This window comes from Chaetura pelagica, unplaced genomic scaffold, assembly GCF_000747805.2.
Source record: "Chaetura pelagica isolate M959 unplaced genomic scaffold, ChaPel_1.0 scaffold775, whole genome shotgun sequence".
Taxonomy (NCBI): domain Eukaryota; kingdom Metazoa; phylum Chordata; class Aves; order Apodiformes; family Apodidae; genus Chaetura; species Chaetura pelagica.
The window spans coordinates 322,764-338,697 of record NW_009953204.1 but is presented as its reverse complement, the minus strand read 5'-3'; the positions used below and the strand labels follow the sequence as shown (position 1 = coordinate 338,697).

Genomic DNA, 15,934 nt, shown 5'->3' with positions numbered 1-15,934 from the left:
ACTGTGACATGAGGACAGGGCAGCAGCAGCAGCAGCTCCATCCCTGCCCTGCCCGCTCTGCCGCACCATCTCCGACCCCACAGAAACATGTTTTCCAAAATCCTGCTGTCTGCCATCAGCCTCCTGCTTGCTCATTTTCGGCATTTCCTCGGCTCCTTGGTGCTTTTCATCCCAGGTAAAATCCATAAACAAACCCTTCCATTCCATCCTCTGGGAAAGGCTTTTTTTTCCCCTGTTGCTGTTCCGAGCTGCTGCTGGCACAGGTCGGCAGAGCTGCCTCCTTCCTATTGATCAGACTAAGCAATTAGTGTTTGCTGGAAGCTGGAAAATGGGTTATTTATGGGGAAGATAAACAGGAGAGGGGAGTGCGTTGCACAGCTTGCCTGGGATTGCTGGCAGGTAGTGATGGTTTAGAGCTGCAGCAGCAGATTCTCTGTGTGAGCAGCTCTGGAAGGGTTTTTAGAGCAGGGGCACGACTGAAGCTTCCAGCTGAAGTGGGATTTTGTACCAGCACTGAGCTCTGCACTTTGTACCATCGTTGCACACCTTGAGCTGTCTTTTTTTTGGGGGGTCTAAGGGTGTGAGATCTGTTACCACAAGATTGGAACCAATGAGGATCATTCATTCACCACAGTCTGTTCTGTGCTGGTGTTTTCCTCCCCTTTAGAATCCAGGGGTTGCTTCTGGGGTATCCAAGGGTCTGAAAGGTTCTCAGACCTGCCTTGTTGTGCCACCAGAATGCAGCCATGGGTGCACATTTAGGAAGAGTCCAGGAGGTTTCCTTTTTGCTGCAGATGCTGCTGGAAGGCATGTGTCAGCAGCTGCAGCTGAGAGAGGGCAGACAGAAGGCTCAGAGGCACTTCCTGTGAACTAAATGACCAGCTGTTAAGTCTAGCACGAGGAACATTGCATAAAACAACCCATGGCATCTGCATTTCAGGGTATGAGGGAGTACTTTCCTTCTGGGAAAAAAATACAAGCCCTATATTAATATATTGATGCCCTTTTGATCTGCCAGCAGATTTGAACAACTGTATAATCTTGTTTAATCTCTGCTAAATTTAAATTCTTGTGCACTCTGCCTCCTCCATTGTGCTCTGAAGCTGAACTGTGTAGGAACACAAAGAACTGTGTTTCTAGGTTGGATTACCTGAGTGACATGAAAAGACTCCAGATTTCCTTGTCTCCATTTGTCTTTTCTTGAAAATTAAGGGTTTTCTCTGACTTTTACTAAGGTTGTTTTGAAAAAGCTTGTTTATATAGAATTGTCTCAGTTTAGCTAAGGGGTGAGAATGTCAAAAAAGAGTCACCTCTATTATTTGTTCAGGCATTTGAGTGAAACTCTGATAATACAAGAAAAAGAGTGTGCATCAAATTTATTCCCTCTGATAAGTTTCCTGTGATACTGGCAAAATTTTCCCAGCTCACCAGCTACTCTTAGTGCCTTTCTAGGAAAAGTGTTGCAAGGACTTGATTGTGTAAATCAGTGTTTCACAGAATCTTAGGGGTTGGAAGGGACCTCAGAAGATCATCTAGTCCAACCCCCCTGCCAGAGCAGGATCACCTCACAGGAATTAAAGAAATTAATTTTTACCTCCCCCCCCCCAAGTCTAGAATCTATTTCTACAGGTGTTTTTTGGGATATATGTATATTCTTTATCTAGCTGACTTATCATATTAGACATCTGAGATTGGGAAACCAGAGAACTACCTTGGAGAAATGTTGCAATTTCCTTTCCTGGGTGCCTAACAGCCCTTCTGCCTGTGGCTGTTCTGAAGCAGCAAGCTTAGGGAAGTGCTGCCAACTTAGTTCTTTGCAGCTCTTCTCCTGCCTGAAATGGCCAATTTCCTCTGCAGGTGTGAAAACCTGGTTTCAGAGGCACATGGGTGAGTTTTGCAGCAGCTTCACTTAATCACCTGGATTTAAGAACTTGGGTAATGGTGAAGGTGTCTAACTGGTCTAACCAGAACAAATTGCTGCGTTACAACATCAGAAGGAATTTCAGCATCAGTCTGGATTCTGTTTAGTGTCTTGTCTTGCCTGTGCCAGACCTGGGTCAGGTTTCTCTGTGCCTCCCTGGCCTTCCCAGCAGTGTCTCACTTGCACCCAAGCCTTCATCAGTTGCAGCTGAGTTCAGTCTAACAGAAGATGGAGGCAACAAACACCCCGTGTACTTCTCAGGTAACTCTACCTCTGCAGCTGAGTGGATTGCTGCAACACCCTGCACCTCGTGTTGCTGAGGCTTTGCAAGCCAGGCTGCTGGGGCCTGGGGCTCCCTGTGCCAGCACAGCATTCCAATCAGTTCATACCTCCCTGGTCCTGGTCCCCTACACCTATGCCTAATGAGGCAGGTATTGAATTCAAACAAAAGGCTCCACCAGAAATGACCCTTCTCTGCTATTGCTTATCAGGTAAATCTTATTAATCCATTTTTGTCCTGTCCTGTATTGCAGTTCAGTTTCATTTCTGTTCTTTCTGACTTCTGTGTTCTTTTGGGGATGCAGTTATTTTTGGCTTGGGTTTGTTTCTTTTTGGTGCCAGGGGAAAAGCCAGCTCAAGCTCTGTCTGTTTTATTCCAGTGAAACTCTTAGTTAACCTGCTTTTTATTCTCACTGCTTTATTTGCAGGTTTAAATAATGTCTTGCCCAGCCCATTCAAAGAGCAAATCACCTTCCACAGCCTGAGGGGGCTGCAGTGCATCTCACCCTTGGTGCAGACAGTGGAGGAGAACCCTCAGCCCATCCCAGCCAAGATCAAAGGGCATATTCCCAACTGGATTAATGGCAACCTCCTGAGGAATGGTCCTGGGAAGTTTGAGTTTGGTGAGGAGAAGTAAGTCCAGGTTTGGTGAGTTGGTCACATGGTTCTGGCCTGAGCTCTGCCTAAAAACCTAGAGGAGATCCCCCCAAATGTCTCACCACTGTTGGGAGCACCTTGTAGTTTCTGTTTAAGTAAGGCAAGGAAGAAATATCTCTGATATCATGCTTTTAAGAACAGCTGCTCCCTCAGCTGGAAACCCTCGGGGGACTCTGTGAAAATAGGACCATGATGAATTTACTAAGGTTGGAGAAGCTGAGTCACAGAGGCTGTGACCTACTCAGAATGACCTGGTGAGGGGGGAATCCCCCCCTTAATGGGGATTAAAGCATCTACCCTCCTAGTCCTTTGTCATTAACAAAAGTCCATCCCATGAGCATTTAGAAATCCAGGGCAGGATTTGTAAGGTTGATGGCACTAAATTGTGTGAGTCACTTTGGAAGAAAATCCAGCTCATTTTAAAAAACGAGATATTAAAATATTTCAAGGCAACTGCTGCCATGGAGCAGCTATTCTAAGCTGATGGACAGACCTGGCTCTTCCTCCCACAGAGCTGATGGCAGCAACTGGCCAAAGGTCATCATCTCATCATGTTTCCAGAGATAAACACAAGGTTTTCCCAAAGTCTGAGAGATTTCTTGTTTCCTGGAGAGCAGCATCCTGCAAACAGCTGAGAGCTGGAGGCTCCTTCAGTAATTAATTCTCTTCTTCCTGTAGAGTAAGGCCCAGTTTCCACTCCCTGTGCAGAGGCCTGCAGAGTGATTGGTTTGCCACTATAGATTATTACCCCTAAAAAGCTTATACATAGAGGTCCCTGAGCTCCATTTTCAAAAGCAATATAGGGAGCCCATGTTTCCCTGAAGGTCAATGTCTAACTTGAGGTCCCATGGCTGCAAATGCACCTGATCTGCTTCACTCCATGTCAATGTTTTCCCAGGCTGTGCAGGTTCAAGTGTTCATAGAACAGGCTGAGTTGGAAGTGGACCCATCAGGATCATCGAGTCCAACTCCTGTCCCTGTGTAGGGCACCCCAAGAATTACCTGATTCTTGGGTGATGCCTGAGAGCATCATCCAAATGCTTTGTGCACAGAGGCAGGCCTGGTGCTGTGACCACTGCCCTGGGGAGCTGGGCTTTCTGCAGACAACAGGAGCTAAAGGCAAGAGGGAACAGCCCAGCAGAACATCAGGTAGTGCCTTGCTCTCCTTCTCTTCTTTCTCTTGAAGATTTAACCACTGGTTTGATGGCATGGCCTTGTTGCACCAGTTCCAGCTGCAGAATGGCACCGTGAGCTACCGGAGCAGGTTCCTGCAGAGCAGCTCCTACCTGACCAACCTCCAGCAGAACCGCATCGTGGCCTCAGAATTTGGGACCCTGGCCATGCCAGACCCCTGCAAGAGCCTCTTTGGGCGCTTCCTGTCCCGCTTCCAGCTGCCACGTAAGGGGGGTCTGGGAAGTACCTGTCCTGAGGTTGTCTTGGGCACCTGGTGAGGTTGAAAGGGAGGTGTGAGGAAGTTTGGTTAGTAAGTCAAGAGAGGTTCTCCTCCCCCTCTGTTCTGCCTTGGGGAGGCCACATCTGGAATGTTGTGTCCAGGTCTGGGACCCCGAGTTCAAGAACAGGGAACTGCTTGAGAGAGCCCAGGGCAGAGCCCCAGAGATGCTGGAGGGAGGGGAACATCTCCCTGCTGAGGAAAGGCTGAGGGAGCTGGGGCTGTTGGGCTTGGAGAAGAGGAGACTGAGGGGCCACCTCATCCATGGTCACAAATACGTTCAGGGCAGTGTCAGGAGGACAGAGCCAGGCTTTGTGCAGTGATATCCAGTGACAAGACAAGGGGCAGCGGGTGCAAACTGGAGCACAGGAGGTTCCATGTGAATGTCAGGAAGAACTACTTTGCTGTGAGAGTGACAGAACCCTGGGCCAGGCTGCCCAGAGAGGCTGTGGAGTCTCCTTCTCTGGAGACATTCCAACCCCCCTGGCCACGTTCCTGTGTGATGTGCTCTGGGTGCCCCTGCTCTGGCAGGGGGGGTGGGCTGGGGGATCTTTCCAGGTCTCTTCCAACCCCTCAGATTCTGTGCTGCCCCTTCTGAGCCTGTGTTGCTCTCAGAAGGTGACCCCTTGGCACCACAACACCCCCACAAGTTGGTGTCAGGCTCAGCTGGGAGAGGCACGTTCTATCCAATGTTTTGGTGCCACTTCAGCTCACTCCATTCCAGAGTTTGTTGCAAATTCCCAGCAGAAACATTTCCCCACAGAACACCCTGGGAGTCCTGATAATGAGCATTGCAGGCTGCCCTGCTACCTGAGGCACAGCTTTGCCCTTAGAACACCCTGCCTTGCTAAGCCTGTAGGTTAAGTGGGCTAATCCATCCCTTCCTGTACTAGGGCACAGGAGATACGAGCAGGGTGAGGGATGGGAGTGCCCAGGAATGGAGGTGCCATTACCTGCAGGATTCTGGGTATGTCAGGGAAGAAAAAGGCTTAAATGCAAGCCCAGTACTTTCCATTCAAACCAGAACAGACCTGAAGAGTGCAACTTTTTGTTCATCTGTGTCACCATCTTCTGCTTCTTACCCTTCCTGAGGAGATGGGTCCTGTCCTGCCATGTCATCTCTTAAAGGTGCTCATACCTTCACTCACTGCTCTTCCTAGCTCCCCAGCTCCCCATCCCAGCTCTCTCAGTGCATTTCAGAACAACCTACATCCCTCATCTTCCCTTCCAAGCCCCAGCAGGCTGTTCCTGCCCACCCTTGCCCCTTTCACTCTTTACCCACACACAGGAGTGTAGCTCCTCACTGCAGGAACTGCAGGACGTGTTCACCACACACAGCATTCAGCTGGGGAGCTGCTTTCTCCACAGCTCTTCTCAGCCACCTGGCTCATGAGTCTCAGCTCCCCACACAACCAGCTCTGGCTGTTGTTTGTGTGTAACTCTCAAAAAGGCATCTCCTTGACTCAGTTTCAAAGAGACCAGGGAAGGAGCAGGATTCCCTGTCACAAAACCAGTGTCCCTCCCTTCAGCCCGAGTTTTGTAGCTTCAAGTCTTGCCTCTTGTTTCCAATGCTATAAATCAAACATGGATTCTTCATGGGGCTGCCAGAGGGGAGGACTTTGGCTGGTGAGGAAAGGGAGAGGGATGTGAAGAACAGGTCAGAAGCAAAGGGTAGGTGGAAGCATGCAGGTTGCCTCCAGGGATTTCCACAAGAACTAATCCTTGTCCTTTTATCCTGACCTCACCTGTGCAGCCAGTTTCCTGAGTGCCTTTGTAGATTAGTGAGATATTTCTAATAAATCCAGAGGCATTAGTGTGGTGGCAAATAGGTTTATTTGTTTAAACGTGTCTAACTTGCTATAATGTGACCCCAGCTTCAGCCAAGCTGTCTATGACTCCAGGCTTTTGTTTCAGAACCCAGTGACAATGTTAATGTCAACTACGTGGTGTATAAAGGAGACTATTATGTCAGCAGTGAGAACATCTTCATGTACAAGATGGACCCAGAAACGCTGGAAACGAAGGAAAAGGTGTGGGCAGGTGGGCTAAGGAAGTTAGCTGGTGGTACAGGAGAATCACTCCTTGCTGTCTCTTAAGAGACAAGAACCAAGATTCCCAAAGAAATGGGCAGTGCAGCTCTGGGCCAGAGCCATAAGCATCTCCTCATGGTGTGCTCTGGTCCCTGGGAAAGCTGCTCAGCAGTGAGGCAGCTCTCCTGAGTGAAGATTCAGCCCCTGCCCACTGTAGCAAGGCAGGTGAGAGACAGACAGAGTCATTTCCTGCAGGGTACAGCTGGCATTCTTCCTCTGCACTCGCTACTTGTCTGGACTTGTCTGTATCTACCAGTGTGTGAAGACTAAAAGTGCACACAGGAAGAAGTTACTGATCTCAGATCTGTGTTCTTGCCCTGCCTCTTCATCCTTCCTGTCTGCTCCCTCTATCTCCTTCTTACACTCCCAGCTTTAAACACTCCAAAACAGCCTTTCAAAGCCTTGACCAAAACCTCTGTTGCAAATGGGTGCTCAAGTCCATGTAAAGTCAAGCCAAAGAGCAGCTGCAACTTTGATTTTCTCCTGTGCTAGCAAATGGGCAAGAAGTCAGAGCAGCAGCCTTGGTGTGTGTTGTGCAGCATCTCCCAGGCTCTGGCTGGCTTGGAGGGAAGGATTGTGAAATGGCAGTACAAGCTGGATGTCCCCCTGCCTGCAACCTTAGAGGGGATTTGGGTATTTTTGCTGGGCTGGACAACTGTGGGAAGGACTGAGGAAGGATTCTGCCATGCCCAACATTAACTACTGTGCCTCTATGTCACCGTGGACCGTTGATTGCCACAAAAAGAACAGGTCTTGAGGGAAGCATTCCAGGAGTCCCTCCCTCCTTTCAGATCAGTTGTTAAGTGATGAGGAAGCTCTGGTTCTAAGTGCAGATGTTACTGGTTTATTGAAATGGACAGTTGGACTATTTGGCAGTTTATCTGTTTCATAAACCACACTGCAGTGATGAAAACGTGTGGGAATTTTTATTTTGAATGTTTGGCTCTGCTGAGCCATCTTGTCATTAAAAAGAAATCCCCCTATGCTGCTTTTTAGATGCAGATTGGTTTTGGTTGGTTGGTTTTTGTTTTGGGCTAAGTGAAGAAATGGAAGAGATGATTTCAGTTTAAACTCTGATTTGAGATGCCTTAGAAGGACGTGGTTCCCTGAGCCCCCAGTGGTGGGACAGACTTTGCTACTGGGCCCCTTCCAAAGGCTGGGACACTTGAAGGCTAATTTTTTAAACTTCTGGAAAAGCAGCCTGTCTTCTGTGCTTGGATTGCATGGGTCATCTTCCTCCAGAATTTTCCTTCAGACTTTCTTCCCAACACATCCCTCCAGCTGCCTGAGCACAAACCACACCCTAACCCAGGAACTAGGAGTAGATGTTAGGAACACACCCATTTTTGGGGGGGCAGGGACTGTGTCCCCACACATCTGTCTGTGGTTATTACATGGGATCCCAGCTAAAATGCTCAGAGGAGCAGCATTCCCAGTGTGCCATTGGTAATGTTGATGTATCCCAGACCAAGAGCTGGTGCTGTCAGTCCCATTTGCACTGGTAGGACTAACAAACACAGAGAGGAACAGGGTTCATTGTCAAGGATTTCAGGAACATGCAGGCACAAGGAAGGCTCAAGTCCAGACTCCACATAGTAGGGCTGTAATTATCAAGTTATTCATCCTCAGACTTTGATGAAGCCCCCATTTGGAAAGGCTGTGGTTTGTGCAGAGCCAGGGCAGCTCCTTCCCTGACTGGAAACCTTTGGCATTTGCAGGTGGACTGGAGCAAATTCATTGCAGTGAACGGGGCCACTGCTCATCCTCACTATGACCCTGATGGGACAACCTACAACATGGGCAATTCCTATGGGAAACATGGTAAGACTGGGCATGGCCAGGCCTGGCTGTGGGCAGGGAGGGCAGGCTGCTGCTTGCTGCAAGGAGCAGGTGGTGAAGAAACTCCAAAGAGACTTGGAATGTGCTGGGGTGGTTTTTTTTAGTCAAAATGACCTCAGACTGTGTTAGTCCTTTTGTCAGCATGCCAGTTTGTCCCATAAAATGGCTTCCCTCAGGAATTGCTTTCAGATGTTTCTGACTTTGGTCTGTGAACATCCAACAGATTTCCTTCTTCCGTTTGATGGAACTTCTTCCAACTTTAGAAAACAGGAGAATAATTTTTTTAAAACCCCATTGAGCCTTGAAGCCTCATCCAATGAATTTTGACAACTGGCCACACATTTTCCACTCACAAGGATTTGCTTTAGACAAGAACCATAAGGGTTTATACAGGAGAGAAGGTGGAATTTATTATAGTGACCTTGGCTACCTTACAGCAAAGCTGATTTTCCTGGGATATTTTTCTCCTTCCCAAGACAATGAGCATTACATCTAGTTGGGATCTAGTTCCATCAAAGTGGCTGCTCAGACCTAGAATTCCCCAGGAGTTACATGAAAACCTTCTTTTTCTGTTGCCTGAGGCCTGTGGAAACAGCCCCTGCCCTTTCTGATGATACTGGTTCCAGGACACTGAACAGTTGCCCAGTTTTGATGCTTTTCATCCTTGCTGTTTTCATTCCCTTTTGGCTTAAGCAAAATCCAGCTTTGCAGCACATGCTGTTTTCAGCTGGAGACACCAAACTACAGCTTGTTATTCAAACGTGCCATTCTTGCCTGCTCAGGTTTATTAAGGGACCATCAGTCATCACTGAGGCTCAGTTTTCATTTCCCTTGATATACCACAAACTTTGTTTTCAAAAGAAACAAAAAGAATTGTTTACTTCCTGATCTTGTGGCTATAGGGTACTCAAAGTGAAGATAAGGAATGCACTGGAGGCAGTAGAATTGAATGGCAGGCTACCAGACTAGAGAAGATGCTTCTGCTTCTTAATCCTCTGTTCATTGTTTCATTGACTTGGGAACTGCCTGTTCTCTGCTCAGTTTGGCTATGACTGCAATTCCTAGGATTCTAGAGAAACAGAAAGGAACGGAGCCTGACTTTGGTTTGTGAACAGTCTCACCTCTCAGTGGTGTTAAACACTCTTTCTCCTTTCAAGGGTCCAGCTATAATATCATCCAGGTTCCTCCACAGAAGTCAGACTGCAGTGACACTTTGGAGGGAGCAAAAGTGCTGTGCTCCATTGCTCCAAGGGACAGGATGAAACCCTCCTACTACCACAGCTTTGGTAAGAATGCTTTCCAGCTCAGGCTCTGGATTTAACACAGAAAGGGCTGTTATCTGCCTAATACTCAGGTGATACCTCCTTCCTTCTCTTTTCAGGAATGAGTGAGAACTACATCATTTTCATTGAGCAGCCCATCAAGCTGAATCTCCTGCAGATTATCACTTCCAAACTCCGTGGGAAAACCATTCTTGATGGGATAAGCTGGGAGCCTCAGTACAATACTTACTTCCACGTGGTGAATAAGCACACTGGGGAGGTAGGTGGATCTGTGGCCTTTCCAGCAGCTCTAGCTGGAATTCCAAGAGAAGAGTGCTGGGTAGCAGCCACAGATAGCTGTGTGAACCAACCCAGCAGTTCCTGCAACATAAGCTTTGTAAACAGGGGTGTAGAAATGTGATCATGCATTTTCCTCTTTATTGAGTATTTTATTTTCCAGCCCTAAAAGAACAGGTAGAAATGGGCAGTTTGGGGTTCTGGGACTGAAGCACAGTTCCCAAGTCCTAGGGAGCATAAAGAGGTCAGTCATAGCCTGGGAATGATGCTGTAGGGATGGAGTTGTGGCAGACAGGGGTCTGTCCTGGGCTGCTTTACATGGTGGCTTTTCTTCACCTCCTTTTGCCAACACACTTGCTTAAAGCAGCAGAGACAAGGACACAGGACAAATACCAGAGGATGTGTGGGGAATGAAATGGGGGAGAGAAAACTCTCTGAGGTGTGGCTGGGATCGTTAGAGAGGAAATTTACCCTCTTCTATGGTGCTGGCAGGTGCTGCCAGGGCAGTGGTGCACTAAGCCCTTTGCTAGTTTCCACCAAATCAATGCCTTTGAGGATGGGGGCTGCGTGGTGCTGGATCTGTGCTGCCAGGATGATGGGACAACCCTGGCTGCTTACAAACTCCAGAACCTGAGGAGGAGTGGGGAAGGTCTGGATCAGGTAAGACCTCTCTAGTTTTGTTTGTTCCATGGGGTCTGATGGGAATCCATGCTGCTGGAGTTCTTTCCTGAAGCAAGGTGTGGGTTTGTTGCCTAGAGAGCACGATGGAAAAGCTGGGGAAAGGAACCACAGCTGTATGGAAAAACTAAAATTGCAATCTATTGATATGCTGGTATATTTCTTTCCTTTAAAAATCTCTTAGTAGACAATCTCCATGGAACATTCCCTTGAAACCTGTAAAAGGGGTGTGTGACACAGGTCTCCATCAGCCTGAACATCCTGCTCTACAATCTCATTTTTAATGATGCTCATTTTCCATATCCCCGGGGAATAAAACATTCCCCCTACAAGTCAGGATGCAAAAGAAGCTTTTGCATGACTTCTAAAGGGCAAAACAAAGAGAAACCCTGTTGTTTAAAGGCCTTGCTTCGGAAAACCAGCCTTTATTATGTAAATTCCAGGAACACAAACAGCACCGGAGCTGCTACCTTGTTGCTCACCTTCACCTCACTCCAGCAACATCAACCATTTTTTATGCCTGGCTCTCTCAAAAAGCACTATTTAAAGCCCTGTAAGAGGCATCATTTTGCATAGCTCAGACCTTGGAAAAGTGGGGGTGCCTTCCCTTTCTGGTACTGCAGCTGTTTATTGGAAACACCATATGGTGGGTGAAGGGCTGTGTCTCCACACAACATGTCCAGGCACATCTGAACTTCCCCAGTCTGTGTTCTGAGCTGCCTAGAAGCAAGTCTGCTCTGACAAGAATGTAGCTGTGTCCCTGTAGGGTAATTTCTCCTGCTTTCCCTTGCTCCTTCAAGGTTAATTCAAGTACACCACAGTGTTAATATGACCATGTGATCTGCAAACTGGTTCTAGCTTTTGTTCAGCCTTCTGGGAGCACAAAAGAGCTGTCATTTCATCAGCCTGAAGGTGTCCTTAGGTCAACATAATTAGGCAAGTGTTTCCAACATCCACATTGTTTAGCTGAAAAGCAGTAGAGTCATTAAACCACACACACGAGTGCAAGTAATTTCAGAACAGAATCTTAAATTTAGGCTGCACTGAAAGGCCAAGACATGCCCGAGCATGATTTGGTTGTTTTCCCCCAATCATCTTTAGGGCCTTTGCTTGCTGAGGAAACCATATTTTGTCAGGCAGAGTTCCTCAAAGAATCAATCTGCTGTGGGCTATACTAAACAGAAGTATTGAAAACAGAGTTTCAAGATGAACACACTTGGTTAAAGTGAAGTTTCAGGTTGAGCTTGTGAGTTTCAGGTTGAAGCAACTGAAAACCACGATCCTTGCCATCTGTATTATTTAGAAGGCTCAATATTTGGAAGCATTATGTATTTTAAACTTGGCTTGAACTGGCAATGGTGGAATTGCTGGAATTCCTCCTCTTGTGCAGCCTGCTGGATGCCTGCCACCATGAGGGCTGCTGGTTTGCTCTCTCCTCTGCTCCCCAAATAAACCCACCAATGTCCCAGACTCCCTGAACCTTAAGTCCATCTGTAGCTGAGAATGGAAAGAAGACAATCAAGGCATTGATTATCTAACTCCTGCCACTGAAGTAGAAAGAATCAATGTAAGTCTGTCCTAACTGAATAAAATACAGTGCAGCAGTGTCCCAATTTGGAGGATAACTGAGTGATTTGCATATCCAACCCAGCATTAATTACTGTGAAAGCAATGCTGACCCATTTAACCATCTTTTTGTTTTCCCAGCAATTTGTGAAGCACCAGCACAAGCAGAGCCCTTAACCAGGACTTGGTAAAACACACAACAGAAAGAAGATGGTTTCAGGGGTGGCAGGAATGTCTGAAACTTGAGAATGGTGCCCCAGGAAGGGCACTTAGAGCAGAGTGGCATTTTAAGCTGTCACCATAACTTCGTGTCTCTGTAATAGGTTTATGCCTCAATATCACGAGCTTTCCCACGTCGCTTTGTGCTCCCTCTGCATGTGAACCCAGACACACCCGTGGGGAAGGACCTGAACCCTCTGTCCTACACCTCGGCGAGGGCTGTGAAGGATGCAGAGGGCAAGGTAGGAACTGCAGGCTGAGGTGGCTGCATTTACGGCTGGGGTGAGACTGCCTGCACCAGTTATCATCCTGTGCTGTTGTCTTCTCAGATCTTGCCCACCCAGCAAGGTTTGGTCCTTACTGAGCTGGGACTTGAGTGTTTCAGCACAAAGCCACGTGGCTTTAAGTGAGAGAGGAGGGACAGATTGTGACTTGCTCAAAGTGGCCTCTGCAACCACTGGTCAGACTTGAGCTTCTTCAGTAACAGAATCCTTCCTGCTCTCACCTGGGTACAGAACTGCTCTTTTTCCAGCTCTGAACAGCCCTGCAGAGTGGCATTTGGTGGTGGCAGAACATGTGTTGTCCACCTTGAGAGGAGTCATATCTGTGTGTCCTTTGTGCCTCAGATTGCTGAGTGCTGGACCTGGGATTTCCTGAGCCAGCAGTGCAGGAATAAACACATGGACTCGCTCCTTGTTTTTCACATGAGACTGATTCTGGAAGTTTACAAGTTCTCTGGGTGAAACAGATGAGGGAGACAGGATTGGTGCTTCCACCTGCCTCAGTCCAATCTCAGGCTCATCTTTAAGCATCTCCTTCCCACAGTGGTTGTGCAGGGGTTTGGTGGGACAAGTCTTCTGCCCAGCTACAGCTAAACTGACACTCCCGTCATGCCTGCTTCTTCTAGGTCTGGTGCACGCATGAAAATCTGTACTCTGAGGGCCTTGAAAAGTTTGGGGGCTTGGAGTTCCCCCAGATCAACTACTCTGGGTACAATGGCAGGAGGTACCGCTACTTCTACGGATGCGGTTTTCGGCATCTGGTGGGAGATTCCCTGATCAAGGTCGATGTAGAGACCAAGAGTTTCAAGGTGAGGTGAAGTAAGATTCTCTCTTTTCAATAGTGGGAATCACTCCACTGAACTGGCCTTGAAGAGATGTCATTTACTAGACACTTTAGGGGTCTTCTTCAAAAGGTGGCTGTGCCTGCTGGGACGGTGGTGGTTCCCGAGCTTGTAGCTTGTACCTGTGCAAACTGTTGGACACAGGGAGTCCTACCAACCCTTCTCCTGCCTGTCTGCACATGCCTGGCACAGCAGTCACACCATCACACTACTGGAATCAAGAGAATTAAAAGGTTGAACTATAGAATCACAGACTGGTTTGGGTTGGAAGGGACCTTCAAGGTCACCTGGTTCCAACCCCCTGCACAGGCAGGGACACCTCCCACCAGCCCAGGGTATCTTTGTGGGAAGCACAACAACTTGTAACTCTGCTAACTGTAGTAAACCAGCATTAATGGAATGAACCCCACCCATGTGTTATTGTGCTTGCTAGGTTTGGGAGGAGGATGGATGCTACCCATCAGAGCCTGTGTTTGTGCCAGTGCCTAATGCCACGGCAGAAGACAGTGGAGTTATCTTGTCTGCTGTGGTCTCCCCCACTGAGGTAACTTCTTGCTGCTAGTTTGTCAAAGTCACATCATGTTAGACATGCTTTCTAAACCCCAAAACTGCATTTGAGGCTCTTTGGCAGACATTTCTAGCCTACGTTCCCCCTGGTTTGTGCTTCTGCAGCTGCCAAGCACAGCTAGGAGAGTGGGAGTGTGTCTTGGGGTGTCAGGGTTTCTGAGGGGTGTCAGTGACTATCAGTGCTCCTGGCCAACTGTCTTACAGGTTTAGTCTGCATGGCCTGGTTGTACCTGACCATATGGTCTGGTTGTACACTTGGGCCTCCCCTGTGTGTGACAGATGTAGGTGGGTTGGACAGAGGGATGCATTCCAGCATGGGCATTCATTCTGGCTTCCTTCTCATCCTGCAGAATCAAAGTGCTTTCCTGCTCGTCTTGGATGCAGAGACCTTCAGAGAGCTGGGGCGAGCAGAAGTCCCAGTGCAAATGCCTTATGGATTCCATGGCATCTTTACTTCCCACTGAGTGAACATCTTGTCACCTCCAGTAACCCAGGACCAGGTCAGGCTCTGAACAAAGCTTCTGCTTTCTTTCCCCTCCCACCTCTGCAGCATACAAGCAGTTAGCAGCAGTTCACAAGGGCTGCCGTGCAAAAGGCTGGCAAGGGAGAAAATGGAAACCAAAACAACCATGAACTTCCCCTGGAAACAATCCACTCTGAAGGGAAGAGGATACTGATGCTTGGAGCAGTGAAATGTGGCTGAAACGTGCAAAGTAGAAGAGGAGAGTAAAACCAAGTAGGCCCAATGAATTTCACCTGCACTTTACAAAGATTGCCTTCTGTGAACTCCAGAAAGTAGATGCAACCCCTCACAGAAGCTGTACCCCTAGTGCTTTTTTCTGTACACTCATGGCACCCTCAAATAAAAGCTTGTGAAGTCTCTTCCTTTCTTTCCTTGCTCTCACCAGACCAAGATGAACCAGCTGAAACCCTGACACACACCTTAGGATGTTCCATGGTCTCATAGACATGCACAGCACGTTTCCCCCGTGCTCCTGCTTGAGCAGCACAGCTGGACACAGCTCTGATGGCTACCAATTCCTGCCCTCCTCCTCATGCAACAAGCAGGAGATATCTAGCACTCCATGGTGGCCTTGATATCCCTTTGCTCTCGAGCAGATCAAACTCAAACACCCTGTTCTATGCTTGTCTCCTCCTACAGCTCCTGAGCTCTGAAGGGCAGGGCAGGGAAGCCCTCTGCAGGGCTCCACTTACAGGCTCTGTCTTTAGGGACACACAGAAGTGAAGGCATCCAGGGGAAAGGATTCCCCTCCTGGCTTCAAGGCTTTTTATATTGCTTTCTTATGTTCAGCCTGGAGAATGTTTTTGGACCACTTCCTTGAGCAAAAAAATGTTCCCTGGGGTTTGAAGGAAAGCCCTTGATTTGTGGTTTGTGTGTTGTTTTCTTTTCACTTGTGATCTGGAGGCCAACTCAGACCAGAACAGAACGAAATCGGAGCTGACTCACTCTACCAGGTAACCACCTTTCTCTCCTCTCTGACCTTTCCTCACCTGCCTTACAGGTCCTGGGAAAAGGGAAGGGAAAGAAACAAGGGTCGCACAGGCAGGGCTCGTGCCAAAGCTGCTCTCTCAGCACCACTAGGTGGCAAAAACCTCCCGTTGCTGCTGCCCCAGCCCTGCCAAGCGGCTCCTCCTCTGCTGCCCCCGGTTCCCGGTCTGTGAATTGCTCTGTCAGCCCCGGGATTCCCCCCCAGCAGGAGGGAATAACCCCAGGTCTGGAAGCTGAACTAAGGAAGTGTTTAATGGCAGCGGGTAGAGCTCTGTCACCAGCGCTGCTCTCTTTGAAGCGTTTCTTTTCCTCGCTGGGGTGGGAAGGGGAAGGGCAGCGCCCCACGTTGTTGTGCAGCCCTGTGGGAACCGCTCCGAGCCCGGCACAGCCGTGGGTCGGGCTGCAGGGGCAGGAGGGTGCCCTGAGGTGCTGACAGAGCTGGGTGCTCCTGGGCTGCTCCTGCCTCTGCTGCTCCT

The 15,934-nt window shown here is 48.5% G+C and overlaps 2 protein-coding genes across 2 annotated transcripts in view; both read left to right on the top strand.

Annotated features, from left to right (window-relative positions):
* Positions 1-87: 87 nt before the first annotated feature.
* BCO2 (beta-carotene oxygenase 2) lies at positions 88-14,412 on the top strand. Its single transcript, XM_009997404.1, has 12 exons — positions 88-175; positions 2,629-2,833; positions 4,044-4,255; positions 6,222-6,337; positions 8,116-8,218; positions 9,394-9,522; positions 9,618-9,778; positions 10,288-10,455; positions 12,363-12,500; positions 13,166-13,348; positions 13,815-13,925; positions 14,299-14,412. Exons 1-12 carry the CDS (start codon positions 88-90, stop codon positions 14,410-14,412), a joined length of 1,728 nt encoding a protein of 575 aa, XP_009995706.1.
* Positions 14,413-14,693: 281 nt separating this feature from the next.
* The window catches only part of PTS (6-pyruvoyltetrahydropterin synthase), a 5,888-nt gene continuing 4,647 nt past the window's right edge, over positions 14,694-15,934 (top strand). Inside the window, exon 1 of the mRNA XM_009997419.1 lies at positions 14,694-14,743. Coding sequence (XP_009995721.1) covers positions 14,694-14,743 — 50 coding nt within the window. The remainder of the gene's footprint in view (positions 14,744-15,934) is intronic.